Source organism: Boleophthalmus pectinirostris, unplaced genomic scaffold (assembly GCF_026225935.1).
Source record: "Boleophthalmus pectinirostris isolate CB_2022bp ecotype Guang Dong unplaced genomic scaffold, ASM2622593v1 HiC_scaffold_19, whole genome shotgun sequence".
NCBI classification, from domain to species: Eukaryota; Metazoa; Chordata; class Actinopteri; order Gobiiformes; family Gobiidae; genus Boleophthalmus; species Boleophthalmus pectinirostris.
Window position 1 is genome coordinate 30,783,223 of NW_026571140.1, and position 13,974 is coordinate 30,797,196.

The 13,974-nt window shown below is 38.1% G+C and overlaps 1 protein-coding gene across 1 annotated transcript in view; it reads right to left on the minus strand.

The window, feature by feature from the left end:
• Positions 1–1,066: 1,066 nt before the first annotated feature.
• The window catches only part of tnfaip8l3 (tumor necrosis factor, alpha-induced protein 8-like 3), a 75,314-nt gene continuing 62,406 nt past the window's right edge, over positions 1,067–13,974 (minus strand). The window contains exon 2 of the mRNA XM_020938866.2: positions 1,067–4,561. Within this exon, the coding sequence (XP_020794525.1) occupies positions 3,999–4,561 (563 nt within the window). The 3' untranslated portion in view covers positions 1,067–3,998. The remainder of the gene's footprint in view (positions 4,562–13,974) is intronic.

Genomic DNA, 13,974 nt, shown 5'->3' on the forward strand with positions numbered 1-13,974 from the left:
TATTACAGTGTGCTATATTCATTTCATAAAATAGTACTTAAATTTATTCGTTCAAACTGGTTTTAGTAAGTAGGTCAACTCCGTATGTCTTATATAAAAGTTTGCCTGGCATAGACATACGTACAGCAGTAGGTCTATATAACAAGACCTCGCTCTTGCCTCCAACTGCCCCGGGCTCTGTCACAGCCAGGAAGGTTTCCATAGCAACCATCACAGTAATCTGAAAAAAAAAAAAAAAAAAAAAAAACACAGAAAGACTTCACATCGGAAAGATATTTATCTTAAAAGACTGATTTGAAAAGCAGAATATGCACTTAACATTTTTCTCTAATAAATATCATTGTTGTAAATCAAGCTTGACTTAGTTCTTGAGAATAAATCTTTGATATCTCACAATTAGATACGGTAATTAAACTGACTTAAAAAAAAAACTAAATGAGGGGATTAAGAATTTTCTACATTACATACTTGTCAGTCAGTCAATGTTTTTAACTCATCAAAAAGATACCAGGAGATCCATAATCCTGCATTATTAGTCTGTGTACATCTCCAAAGTTTAAAATTTAGTTCAGTAGAGACAACACAACTCCAAGTATGTTTTTGATGAGTAGAACATCACAGAAAGATCGATCAGAAGATAGATAAAAAAAAAAAAAAAAGCGTAATATGGACCCTTTAAATTTACATAAACAAAACAAAATTTGATGTTATGAAATCAACTGTCTGAAATAAATCTCCATAACGGCAGGTGAATTTGGTTTACCAGAGATCTTTAATAAAAGTGTTACATCTTATAGAAGACAGCAGGAGCACACAACATTGGTCATATGTACACACTCCACACAAACTCACACACAGAGAAACACAAACGCACATGTTTTTGGCCATTTTGTACAGTACACTTTAGCACAGAAAAGGACAGGAGCTGCAGTATTTTCATGTAAGACAAGTTTCCCAGTGCACAGCAAAAACCCCACTGAGTTTGGAGAATAAATCCCTCATTGACGATAGAAAGAGAGAGAGAGAGAGAGAGAGAGAGAGAGAGAGACGAGAGAGAGAGAGAGAGAGAGAGAGAGAGAGAGAGAGAGAGAGAGAGAGAGAGAGAGAGAGAGAGAGAGAGAGGAGGGGGCAGAGGAGGTCTTACAGGGGGAAGAGTATATTTTGGAGTACATGACTTGGTTTGACTCAAATATATTACAAACTTGTTTATGATGTTATAAGGTAGATGGTGGTAAGTTAAAACTGGGGCACCTGACTTTTTATTTTTATTTTGTCTTTTCCTTATAGACTGTATAGAACAGAGGTCTCCAACCTTCTTCTTTTACAAAATTAAACTGCCAGAGAGCTACTAGTTTTACCAGTCACAAGAAGTGGAGTACATTTAAGTACCAAGGCGAGCCTAAAATGAGATTCAGTTAGATGCCTATAAAACATAAACCATTAGCCATTTATTAGTGCACAAGGTTAGGCATCAAAATAATACAATGGTAATAGGCATTTAAGTGATCAAATTTTACTTAGTCAGGACCATCCATCCATGTTCTTCTGCTTATCCGGGGCCGGATCACGGGGGCAACAGTCTAAGCAGAAACTCCCTTCACCCTGGACACTTCCTCCAGCTCCTCCGGGGGGAACCCAAGGCATTCCCAGACGAGCCAAGAGACATAGTCCCTCCAGCGTGTCCTGGGTCTTCCCCACAAACTCCTTCCAATGGGACATGCCCGGAACACCTCCTAAGGGAGGCACCCAGGAGGCATCCAGAACAGATACCTGAGCCACCTCAGCTGGCTCCTCTCTCTGTGGAGGAGCAGCGGCTCTACTCCGAGCTCCTCCTGTGTGACTGAGCTCCTCACCCTATCTCTAAGGGAGCACCCTGCCACCTTACAGAGGAAACTCATTACGGCCGCTTATATTCGTGATCTCATCCTTCCTGTGATTACTCAAAGCTCATGACCATAGTTGAGGGTAGGATCGTAGATTGACCAGTAAATCGAGAGCTTTGCCTTTTGGCTCAGCTCCCTCTTCACCACAATATGATACAGTGACCGCATCACGGCCGACGCTGCACTGATCCACCTGTCAATCTCACACTACATCCTCCCCTCACTCGTGAACAAGACCCCGAGATACTTGAACTCCTCCACTTGAGGCAGAATCTCTCCACCTACCCGGAGAGGGCAAGCCAACTTTTTCTGGTCGAGAAATCTGATTAGTCAGGATGTTATGTCAATATAGAGACCCCCTAGGACAGAAGAATTGGACTAACGGCATGTGATGTCACCCCTAGCGTTTGGCTCCAGTCAAATGAAGCTCATCGAGGCTGCAGTTCCATATTTGAAATTCTGACTGCAAGTATCATAGCAACCAAACAACCATCAGTAGTAAGGTTGCTGAAGGCGCTTAGCAACACTATCAATCAAGCCTGTTGCTGAAGCTGGAGGGAGTGACCTTGGGGTTCATATTTTGATTTATGGACAAAATAGAGAAATATAAACACCAGGACGATGTAGTGTGGGTTAATATAACATCGAGCGAGCAGGTTAGTTATGTCCAGTTGTGTATAGAGTCTATAGTTTTCTCGCAATAAGAGTACATTGTAAAAGCAGCACTTAAGAACTCAACAAAATGAGAGCGCTGCACTGTGAGCCTGATCATTTATATTTTTAACGAGACCCCAGAACTCATTATATAACAACAAAAACTGCATTTTAACTATATTAATTTTAGCTTCCCCAGTCTATATTAAATAATATTAAACTTTAAAATGTTGCGAATGTTTTTTTTTTTTTGCTTTGTGAAATCAGGTACCCCAGTTTTAAAGGTCCAGTAATCAAACCATTGAATGAGGCAATAATCATATCGTAGGCCCATCTGATAAATTTTGAGGAATAACACAAGATACAAGAAAGACACTTATTGGTTAAAATTATGATTTCATTATAACAGCAAAAGCCCATGATGAGAGCTTGTCCATTGTGAATAATGAGCACCCAAACATGGCAATTTTCAATCAACCATAATTATCACAAACAAAAAAGAGGACGAGTAGGTGCTTCATAATTTCAAGTTGCGAGTGTCATTTTCAAGTTTTAAACATTAGTTGTGTAATAGATTGTAGACCAGGCCTGAAATGACATCTTACCGCTGTGTAAATATCTATTTTTTTCTTTTTTATATTTACCTTGATGATCAGATAGAGAAATTTGTGTGGAGGAGTTTGTGTGCAGCCATTCCCATCGGAACAAGCAATACCACAACTTCATGAATGTTCCACAGTATGCATTAAAGGTCAGATTTTACACAGAATTCACTCTTGTTTAACTCTTGTTGTTGTTGGAATTTTGTTTTGTTTCATTCACACATGTTTGAGTAATCCTTTAATATTAGTCTGTCTACCTCTCCAAAGTTTAGAATGATCTGTTCCACCTTGTGATGTCATGAAGCTGTAGTTTTCATGAAACCATCCAAATTATTTTAGAGAAGGTGAATATGTGTAAATGAAACAAATCATAACTCCAGGTATGTTTCTGACGAGGAAACAACATTATAACATCGATCAGAAAATCTGTCTATCTCCATGGAGCAGGTGACACTCCCCCAAGCCAAATTACAGCTCTGATCTGTGGAGAGGTGACTCTGCTCCAAGAATCTACATATTTCTATAAGTTTTTGAGCCATGAAAACACTTGGTGGTTGAATAAATGTAAGATAAGTTAGGTTTAATGCCATACTGTGGAAGGCAAAGTAATAATATATCCATGCAGACTATGAGGTTGTGGACCAGATTTCAGAAAAGTTACACAGTGCACCTTTAAGAGATAGAAACAAGATAGAAATCCACCCTCATGACAAGTATACACTGATTTTCATAAAAGATTTGGCAGCCTCCCCTCTGTAAGAAAACCTCAGTATATAGCAGTGAAAAGACAGAAAACCCCAAATGTGAAGGGCAAGTAGGGCAGGTCAGGAATGGCTCGGGAGGGGTCGAAGTTCAGAGGTTAAAGCGTTCCTTCATCGAGCAGTTTGTTGATTCCGTTGCAGATTTTGCGTAGCGACACTCTGTACTCTTCCTGATCGCCGTACAACTCCGTCAAAAACTCCACGTGAGCGAAATGGTTGAAGACGTGATCGATTCGGGTGTGCGATCTTGGCGTCAGGTGTTGCTCAACAATACCATGAAGCAGGTCTCTACACTCCAAAAGCAACTCGGAGAGGATATTCCTGTCAAACGTGTAATCAACTTCGTAGAAAGATACCGCTGTCATGGCCGCCTGGTTCATTTTCTTCTTGAATCTCTCCACCGTGTCCAGCTCGTCGGGACTGAACTGGTGGTTGCGATACAAGATGCCGATTTTGAGCGCGATTTTGATGACGTCTTTGATGATTTTGTGCGCTTCCTTCTTGCTTTTGGTGAACTCGCGGCTGGCCTTGTACAGCTCGTCCAGGATCTCGCTGCTCGTGTCGTCCGTTAGCATGTTGGCGACCACCATTGTGGCCATCTTGCTCAGGATCTTCTTCTGAGCTTGTAGGGCCAGGGAGCGGGAGTTGAAGCCCTCCTGTCCTAAAAAATAAGAGACAATGGACATAATGAGTTTAGAGAGAGTGGGAGTCAAATTATTGCTCCAGTTCAGAGTCAAAAAGGTCATGAAAATGTCTCACTCATTGAGCTGTACATGCACTGTGCACTGACAATCCCAGACGTCCCTATTTACCCAGTTTTGAGCCCTGCGGCCCCTGTCCCCGCAGATTTATCCAAACCCATTGATTTGTCCCAGTTTTATACAAGAAACGTCCCTATTTTTTACCAATTTTATACCTGCCAACAGTAAAGAGAGGCATATATTGACATTTGTTAAGGTAAAATACAGAAAAGCTCCATAAAAATGACCAAAACACAAAGAAAATGTGACTATACTGACTCGCAAGTGCAAAACAATTTTCCTTAATTATGCACTCGTTTCACAATTTTATCATCACCAACCGAGAGTGTCCCAGTTTTTGAAATTCTGGTCACGCTAATCCTGGATATTGTGGTGTAGTATGTGTGGTGGAGTGGGTGAAGGTTTTGCCCAACAACTATAACAAAATTGTAAAAAACAAAAGTGTGGTGATCATGTGTATGTTTTTCTTGAAAGATGCAAATGTTTTTTTAATGTGATACTTTGTGATTTTACTGTTGATTCATCGTATTGATTGTGTTGGCCTGACCTTGGCCAAGTTCTCAATCTCAATGGGACCTCCTGGTTAAATAAAGGTGAAATAATATATATATATAAAACAAGGTTACCAGTTCAAAGGGTTTACAGTACAAGATTACAGTAATTATGCAAAATTTAAACAAAAAGCAGGAAGCGTGTGGTTAGCATGCTTCTGAAAGTTGTGAAAAACACTTATAAACTTATCATGAATATTAAGGATGCTCGGAGTGCCTAAGTGAGGTATAAGTTTGGACCACTGCAAACTGTTTAAAATTAACCAATACTATAGATGTAATGATATCCAAATCTCTCGGTACAATATTAACACGATATGCATCTCAAGGTACGATATTTATTGCGATATTTTGAAGAGGCTAATATAATTGTAGATAGGACACTTTTTTTACTTTTAAAATACCTTGACAAGATTTTGGTGTGAATTATTTCTGTCATAATCTCAAGAATTCAAGTAAAAAACATATTTTTTCATGTTGTTTGCACTGAAATGAATCATGAGATATGTAGTTCCCTATGTTTGTAAGCTGTTGCTACTATAAAACCATGCATTTGAGCAAAGGAACTTGTGATTCAACATATTGTGACAGCCCAAGATATTATTGTGAGACTTTTGATGATACAATATCATGATATTTTGGTTATTGTTACATCCCTAACCAATACTGTTCTGGTTTTGCTGTTACCTCATCAAAAACATACCTGGAGTTGTGTTTTGTTTCAATCACACATGTTTGAGTAATCCTGCATTATTAGGTTGTCTAACTTTCCAAAACTCAAAATGGTCTGTTCCACCTTGTGATGTCATGAAGAGATTGGCAATTTCAGGGCTGAGATTATGCAAATGATGCTGGTGAAGGTGTATGGAGTTTTAAAACACGGTGCGAATGAAACAAAACACGACTCTAGGTATGTTTTTGATGAGGAAACAGCATTATAACATAAATCAGAAAATAGCGTACTATAGGACCTTTAAAACCATTGCATTGTCTATTTATCACCACAATTGACATACGCCATCAACAGGACAAACCCACATGAGTAAAATGAATCACAAAATGTTCATATCTGACCCTTCCGTGGCATTTCTCTCAAACACATTTCAAATTTCTGAGGAAAAATGGGAGAGCGATGGAGACATTTGGCTGACCTTTTGGAGTTACTCTGGGACAATCCATCCTGACACTTACAGCAGCTACAGATGTGAGGGCCGTTTCAACTGAACTTTTGAAGTCTTACATGAAAATATGAAATTTAGACGTAATCAAATTGACTCCTTGAAAAAAATATTTGTGTTCAGAGGCGGTAAAAATGTGGGAATGTGAACTTTTAACCGCGGAAAGGATTTTGAGTTTGTAAACAGAATAAAGTGTTGCTTTGGGAGTTTTGTGTGTTAAAACAACAACATCTGTCACTGTCAGAGAATTAAAGAAACAGTGTGGAGAATTGTGGGTAATTTCTGACTGCAATTTGTTCGCAATCAGTCATCAGTGTTGCTTATATTGTGTAAATAAATATCTTGATGACAACATATCTTCAAGTTCAAAAACTAGTGGTGCAAACAGGATGTCAAAAATACATAACAATATTAATAAACTATGTAACTGGACTCTAAAATTGTTCAGTATGTCACTAAAATAAATATACAGATTTGCATGTAATGTAGTTTCTCTACTCATAAAAGTGACTGTAGGTTACTGGCTGGTGGTTAAGCAGACAACCAACTCATAACCTCCCTGCAAAATGCCTCAAGGACTAACCCAAAATTAAAGACTAAACCGGGTCTAAAGCTGGAATTTTGCTGGAAATCATCTTGCAAGTATCAGTTCACTTGATCCTGGGCATATAAATCAATTTAATATGACCATTTACTGATCGTAGATGACTCAGAAAGTCTCAGTGTTTGAACTTCTATTTAATTAAATTTGTTTTATTTTTACTTGAGAGATAAATACAGTAACAACGACATAACACATGTGAACCAGTTTTGCCTTATGTTATTTTTGTTTTCAGAAAATAAATGCTGTTTCTGCACTGGTATCGGTTACATGTTTATCAGCAGATACTTTAAGGCCTACGCACACTTGGACACTTTTATAGGTAATCTCCAGGTAAAATGCAAATTTATAACACACAGCAAGTGTAGCCATCCTGGTTTTCTTCACAAAAAAGGACCTCACGCTGCGTACTGATGATCATGTGTGCCAATATTTATTCTCAATAATCTTCCACTCCATCAACACATTGAGCACAGTGAAAACATGTTCGCCTATACATCACCAGCAGTAGTTAAATAGCGTTTCTTAATTTTGACGTCTTTTCTTTACACCCTTTTCTGTGTTTCTCTCTATAATCTTTTTTTCTCTCTTTCGCGACTACTATTTTTCTCAATCTGTTTACTTCCGGGGCAAGGTAAAAGGTCACATTTTCACAAATAAAATATAAAATTAAAAACTGTGGTGTTCTGACACATCTTAAATATTTGAACAAATAAAATAATGATTTTCTAACGTCTTACCATGAAAACAAATATACTGACATTATCGCCAGTTACAGCAAGAGTTGTGTAAAAGTCTTTTAAAGAGCTAAATCGGTGCATCCCGAGTACAAACTAAGACCAACTAAACTACTAGAGAAAACATTTGAATACTTGGAAGCTGGGCTGTGGACTAGATTAGATCGTTTGCAGAGCCTGATTTAGCCCCTGGGCTGCAGGTTGAATAGGCCTGTTGTGTACTGTGGGCACTGAAAAAACTATAGCACTACCTTACAGATAATTCAGTACACCATTATTCTGTCCCCATGCAATAGTAAAACTCAATTTAATCCTGTTTGGTCATTAAATTACATCTAATGACCACAAAATGGAAAGTTGCAAGCCACAAACAATAAACAGCATCTGCTATTTTAAACAATTAGCAGACCCTCAAGAGTTTAAAATATCCACAGGGAAATCTTAAGAATTCTCAAATAGTCCTCCCACAGTTTGGAGTCAGGGTTTAAGAGACATTTTTATAAAAACAACAAACGCTCAGAGGGTTGAGATAAGGCCAGTGTATCTGTAGCATGTTAATGTTAGGAGCACTGGGTCTGATCAGCTCTCCTCATGTGTTTACACAGAGCAGCTGAGGCGCATCCACAATGACGTGGTTTATAACTCCCCCTGACCCAATCAAATAAATAAGGCCACATTCGCACAGTTTTCTTAGAAGTTACAGTAAGCTTGTGATCAGAAGTACACCCGCCCCAGCTTCAATAATGTGCAGCTATAATATCGGGTTATATGGTTTTACATAATGACAACATTCTATGTAGTCAATTTTCAAAGAGCTGTGCATTGTGCTATTCCAGTGTTTCTCAAACTTTTTTTTCTGGGGACCCATATTTTAAAAGGCACAAACCTTCATGACCCAAGTCAATAGACATTATTCATAAATAAAGGTGGAATTATTGAACATTGATGAGGATATTTTACTGTTGACTCAGTGATCGTGTCTCTTTGAACAATTAGTATTACTCAAATTTTAAACAATGAAAAACAATAACTGAACCAGCAATAAAAGGATCCATAAGTTGCCTATTTGGACATTAAATGTAGCCCATTTGTTTTTCTTTTCAACATTCAATTGAACCAGCAATAATGGAACAAGATAGTCAATAAAATAATTATAAAAAGATTAGAAATTATACAAACCATGTCTTAACATTTCTATTGAGATAGGTGGGCTTGTCTGCAACAGAGCGAGAGCGCAACAGCAGATCAGGCGCAGCATTCAGTCTGTTTCTGTGCTTTGTCTTCATTTTTGTGAGCATTTTTGTGAAAATCCCAATTCACACATGCATGTAATAGTGAGAGAAATAAGCATAGAAACACTGGCCCTACTGAGGACAGAATATTCTGATGAAATGCTTATTCAGAATGATGATAAGGTCACAAATCCATGTGTACAACTGTATACTGCAGACCAACATGCAGATCATGACAAGGCGACCCAAAGAAAATCTCTTGTCTTGTCAACTTAGTCTTTGTGAAACCCTGAGCTATTCAAAGCAATTCATAATAAGTGAGAGCAAAGTCTTGATTAATAGTGCACTGTGTAACTTTTCTGATGTATGGCATGCCAGTGCTTTGTCTCCATGGAAATGTAACTCATGAAATGATTGACATATGCTGTTTAAACATTTTTTATCTTTATTTGTCATTATTTCAAATACAGGTGTTATATTGCTAAAAAAAAAATGCTTTGTGTCTCTCCACTGACCTCACATGTAATTTGGCTTGTTTCCATTCAGACAGATAAGTTTAAAACCATATTGTGAAAAATTCTGGCAAAACAATAACATCTCCATAGAGACAAATCCTCCACCAGAAAAGTTACATAGTGCACATTTAATGATGCAGCTACATGTATTGCCAAGAGGATCTAACCACACTAATCTTATAATATAAATGGACCTATTAAACAGACCAACTGTTTTAAAGTAAGCTCTCGCCAACTCATACTTTCCTTTAACGTTCAAAACTACAGTAAAAAGTTAAAATGGAAAAATATCATCTGGATTGCTGACAAGACACCTATAACTCCTCCAAACTCCGCAGAGCTCTGAATAAAGCAGGAAGCCAGAATCGCTCTCTGTGCCAGTGGGCAGTTCTCCATCAAAAAAAACCAAAAACAAAAAAAAAACACCAGCTGGTTTTGACTGCCCTCCATAACCTGACAAATTAAATGAAAATCAACTACAAATCTGTTATACAGCTCAGGGTAACATATCGTCTACACAAAATAATATCAGATTCAGAAAAGCTTTTGACATGCTTCTGAGATATGTAATAATAAAATGTTGAGTATAGACCATTTTTCATTCACACATGTTTGAGTAACCCATTATTATGCTCTGTGCCACCTTGTAATGTCATGTAGTGGAAGTTTTCAAGTTATCAGTTCTTTTTATCTTTTGTTCAAAAGAGACTGGCAATTCCAAGGCTGAAATCACCCAGATGTTTCTTGTGAAGATGCATGGAGTTTAAAAACACAATCGCAAGGGCATAGGTTTGCATAGGGATGGTGGGGACATGTCACAACTAATATTTGGGGAAGACAAAATAGTCCCTACCAATATTTGCCATTTTATTTTAATAAACAAAAATATAAATTTATTCCGATATTTTTCCAGACTCAGTAGTATTAATTTAACACGTTTAGTTCACATTTTGTTTATTAGACGTTCTGAGATGTATTCAGTGATATGATGACAGGGTTACTCCTGCCGCTATTTCACTGGCTGCAACAGAGTGATGTCATTAATGGAGGAAGGAGCCCAAACTGGGGAAACGGCAGGACAGGGCCAGCACCTGAAGATGGCGGCTTGAGCAGGCGTGAGTGAAGACACTGAGCACCAAACTTTGAAAAACTTTGCAAAAGGAACTTACATGGCTTCATCTTCAATTAAACTTGCCTTATAATGAGTCGCCGCGGAAAAAGAAGTGCACCTCCCAAACAGAGTCCAACTCATGCGCTATTAGCAGCCAGACTCTACTGACAATATTCCATGGAAAAATGTACGGACATTACATCACAAATATCTCATCACCAACAAGCAAAGAAAAATCTGCTACAAACGTCTACATTGCTGTTATCCACTAAAGAATAATCTTAGAAGAGCAATGGACACAAACCAGAACATTTTGCGAACTGAAAAATGAAACCACTTCTCATTTATTTTGGACCTGCCCAGACTCTGTGATTTTGGAAAGAATTCATAAAACATAAGGGGAGTACTGGAGTTTTATTAATTATAAATCTGTTTACTAGATCATTACTGTTAATATGTTCTCTTGTTTTAGTAAAATGTATGTCAAAATTATCCTACACAAACATTCTTAATTCTTAGTACAGTCTGACTAGTGCCCGTGCCCCTGGTTGGGAAAGATTGCAATATAAAATACTAGTAATAATGATGATCATAACAATACAATGTAAATAAATAAAGTTATATATATGTATTTTTGTCAATATTGCTCTAGTTCTAAAAAGACTCAGACATAGTACTACAAATCCCTGGCTTCTTCTTCACACAGAGGTTGTTAAAAATGGCAGATTACATGTTGAAGTAAGTGGATCCTAAACCCACTTCAGACCAGAGTGGATCTAAAAGAGTCCTGGGCGCGTCTCTCCTGCGGCGGACAGCGTGTGGTCAGACACGGGGAGCAGATGTTCAGGATAAAGTCAAACATGTGTGTCAGATAAGGACCTGCTTCTCTGGAAAACTCAATAGAAAGACTGTTTAAATACATGTGTGCAGGCGTAGTTTTATTTAATTATCAAATACAAGCAGGTTTTGGTAGCACTTCAAAATAGAGTCCAGGATTTAATTTTGAGCTTTTTAATAAAATTTCACTCCCTACTTTCACTCCTACTTCAGTAATATATTTTTAATAGTGTGTATTTAATAGTACTCGACCTGACTAGAGACAGTTTGGTCACTCTTCCCACTGTAAGTTTATGTTACAATATCACCCAAAGGAGCACTATGTAACTTTTCTGGTGGAGGGTCAGCCACCTGCTTATGGTTATTACATGGTTATTGCTTTGCCTGGAGTGGGTGTAGTGTGGTCCAAAGCAAGAAAAATATCTGACGACAGCTTTTTTGCTCTGAGTGTGCTATGGATTTTTTCACTTTAATCTTTCTTTGCCTGGAATAACATACAAAAGAATCTCCATGGAGACAACCACTAGGCAAAGTTACAGGTCAGGTTTGTGTACAGGGCCATTCATGTTTTTCAGTGTATTTTACAGCAAAAAACAAAAGCACTTGCAGTTGAATGAATGCAAGATTAGTAAGATTTATGGCATACTACATAACATGCAGGAACAGCAATAACATCCATGGAAAAAAGCATATGGTGGACCTACCGCTAGAAAAGTTACATAGTGTACCTTTATATCGTACAATTGATAGTTTGCGGTAGCATCATGCTGGGGGTGTGGTACATGTGTTTCTATGGTGGAATGTTTCTGTTGATGACACGGGGTCAGCCCTATGTTCCCCTATTTCTAAGATTTTTCTTACTTATAAGATTTTTTCCCAAAATTAAACTCTAAACTCTCAAGTTAAGTCAAATTTTTATTACCTGTGCATATGTGTGTATGTCTGTGTGTCTTTCCACCCACGATAATTCTACCATTTATGGACGGATTGTCACCAAATTTGGTACGTCAAGCCCCTGTGCCTGATGCCACAGAAAAAGTTTGGTGACGGTCCGAGGTCCTTTGAGGTCACACGGGTCAGTTGAAAGGTCACGCCATTATAAAGGATAGGCAACTTTGGCCATTTCTGAACCATCTGCGGCCTAAAATATTCACTCAATCATCACACAAATTGGCACACACATAGCCGGGGTATGAGCTGGGCTCCTTATAAGCTGGCTTCTGTGGTGATGAACTGCCCCCACCAATGCCTCATGGGGGACCAGGTTGCTATTTCTGATTGCACTTGTTTTTATACCGCATTTAAAGGGATGATTCAGAGTCATTTCAACCTAGCATCCTTTGCACCCTGACTTCTACATTACATCTGTAGTCAACTGATGCTGGTTAACAGGTTGTGTGTAACTGACTAACAAATTGGGAGAAAAGGGGATAAATTCTGATGCAAATTGATGATAAAGGAAATGTGGGGACACAGGGCCTAATTTTGAAAAAAAAAAAAAAACTTAGAAATTAGGGAACATAAGGCTGAGGGCAACTTGATGACACAATGCAGACATAAGCAAACAGCCAAAAAGGTTTTAAGACTCAAAAGAAAATACAAAATGAACCAGGAGCCTGTGATCAATACGAGCATTCATGGTCCATGTTTAGGTGTTTCATTTTCAACAAAGAGGTAACTGAAAAACTGCTGGATAATGCAAGCTAGGTTGGGACTGAAATTTTAAATGTGAGAGACTTGTTCAACAGCACAAATCTCTCAGCTGTAGTCATTCCAACTAAACAAACTCTTGGGTTAAACTAAAGCTCAGATAAAAGTCTGACAAGCCTCAGATAGAGCAGAGCCTATAGTTAGAATCAGAATCACTGCTCTCAAATTAAAAATTAAACAAGCCCAAAATACATCGTTTCTCTTACTTCAATAATTTCTTGAACCAGCATTACTTTGAGTCATTTAGAAGTACCTGTATTCCTATTTTAATACATTTTTGATCACTTTATCCACCTTTGAATTGACTGAACTCCTGTATGACCTGATTCAGTCCAAAATGTATTAACCAATTTCTCACCACCTCTCCAATTTTTCTGGAATATGTTAAAACTACAGCACCCATGGGAGTCAAAACCTTCATTTGAGCTGCCACCCTGACTGACACACACACACGATAAACATTGATATCCTCCAGCTCCTGCATTTCCACAGGCGTGTGCTGTCAAAGCTGTCCCTCCTCCGCTGTCAGAGCCTGAGTCCGGGGGTGAAGACGAGACCCTACACATGAGGCCAACCCAAAAAAGACCACCTTCTTTGTTTGTCAGGGTAATATAATCAAAACAGACAACTAAGAGACCAAGCTACGGGTAACATGGAGGTCCAAAAGAGCCCATATTGCTCTATATTCTGATCTGTTATAATGTTTCCTCATCACAAACATACTCAGAGTTGTGTTTAGTTTCATTTATGTTTAAAACACAAACCCTGCATATTTATAAGAGTATATATAAAAGTTTTGATGAGGTAACAGCAGTATAACATGACTTAAGAGTCAATTTTG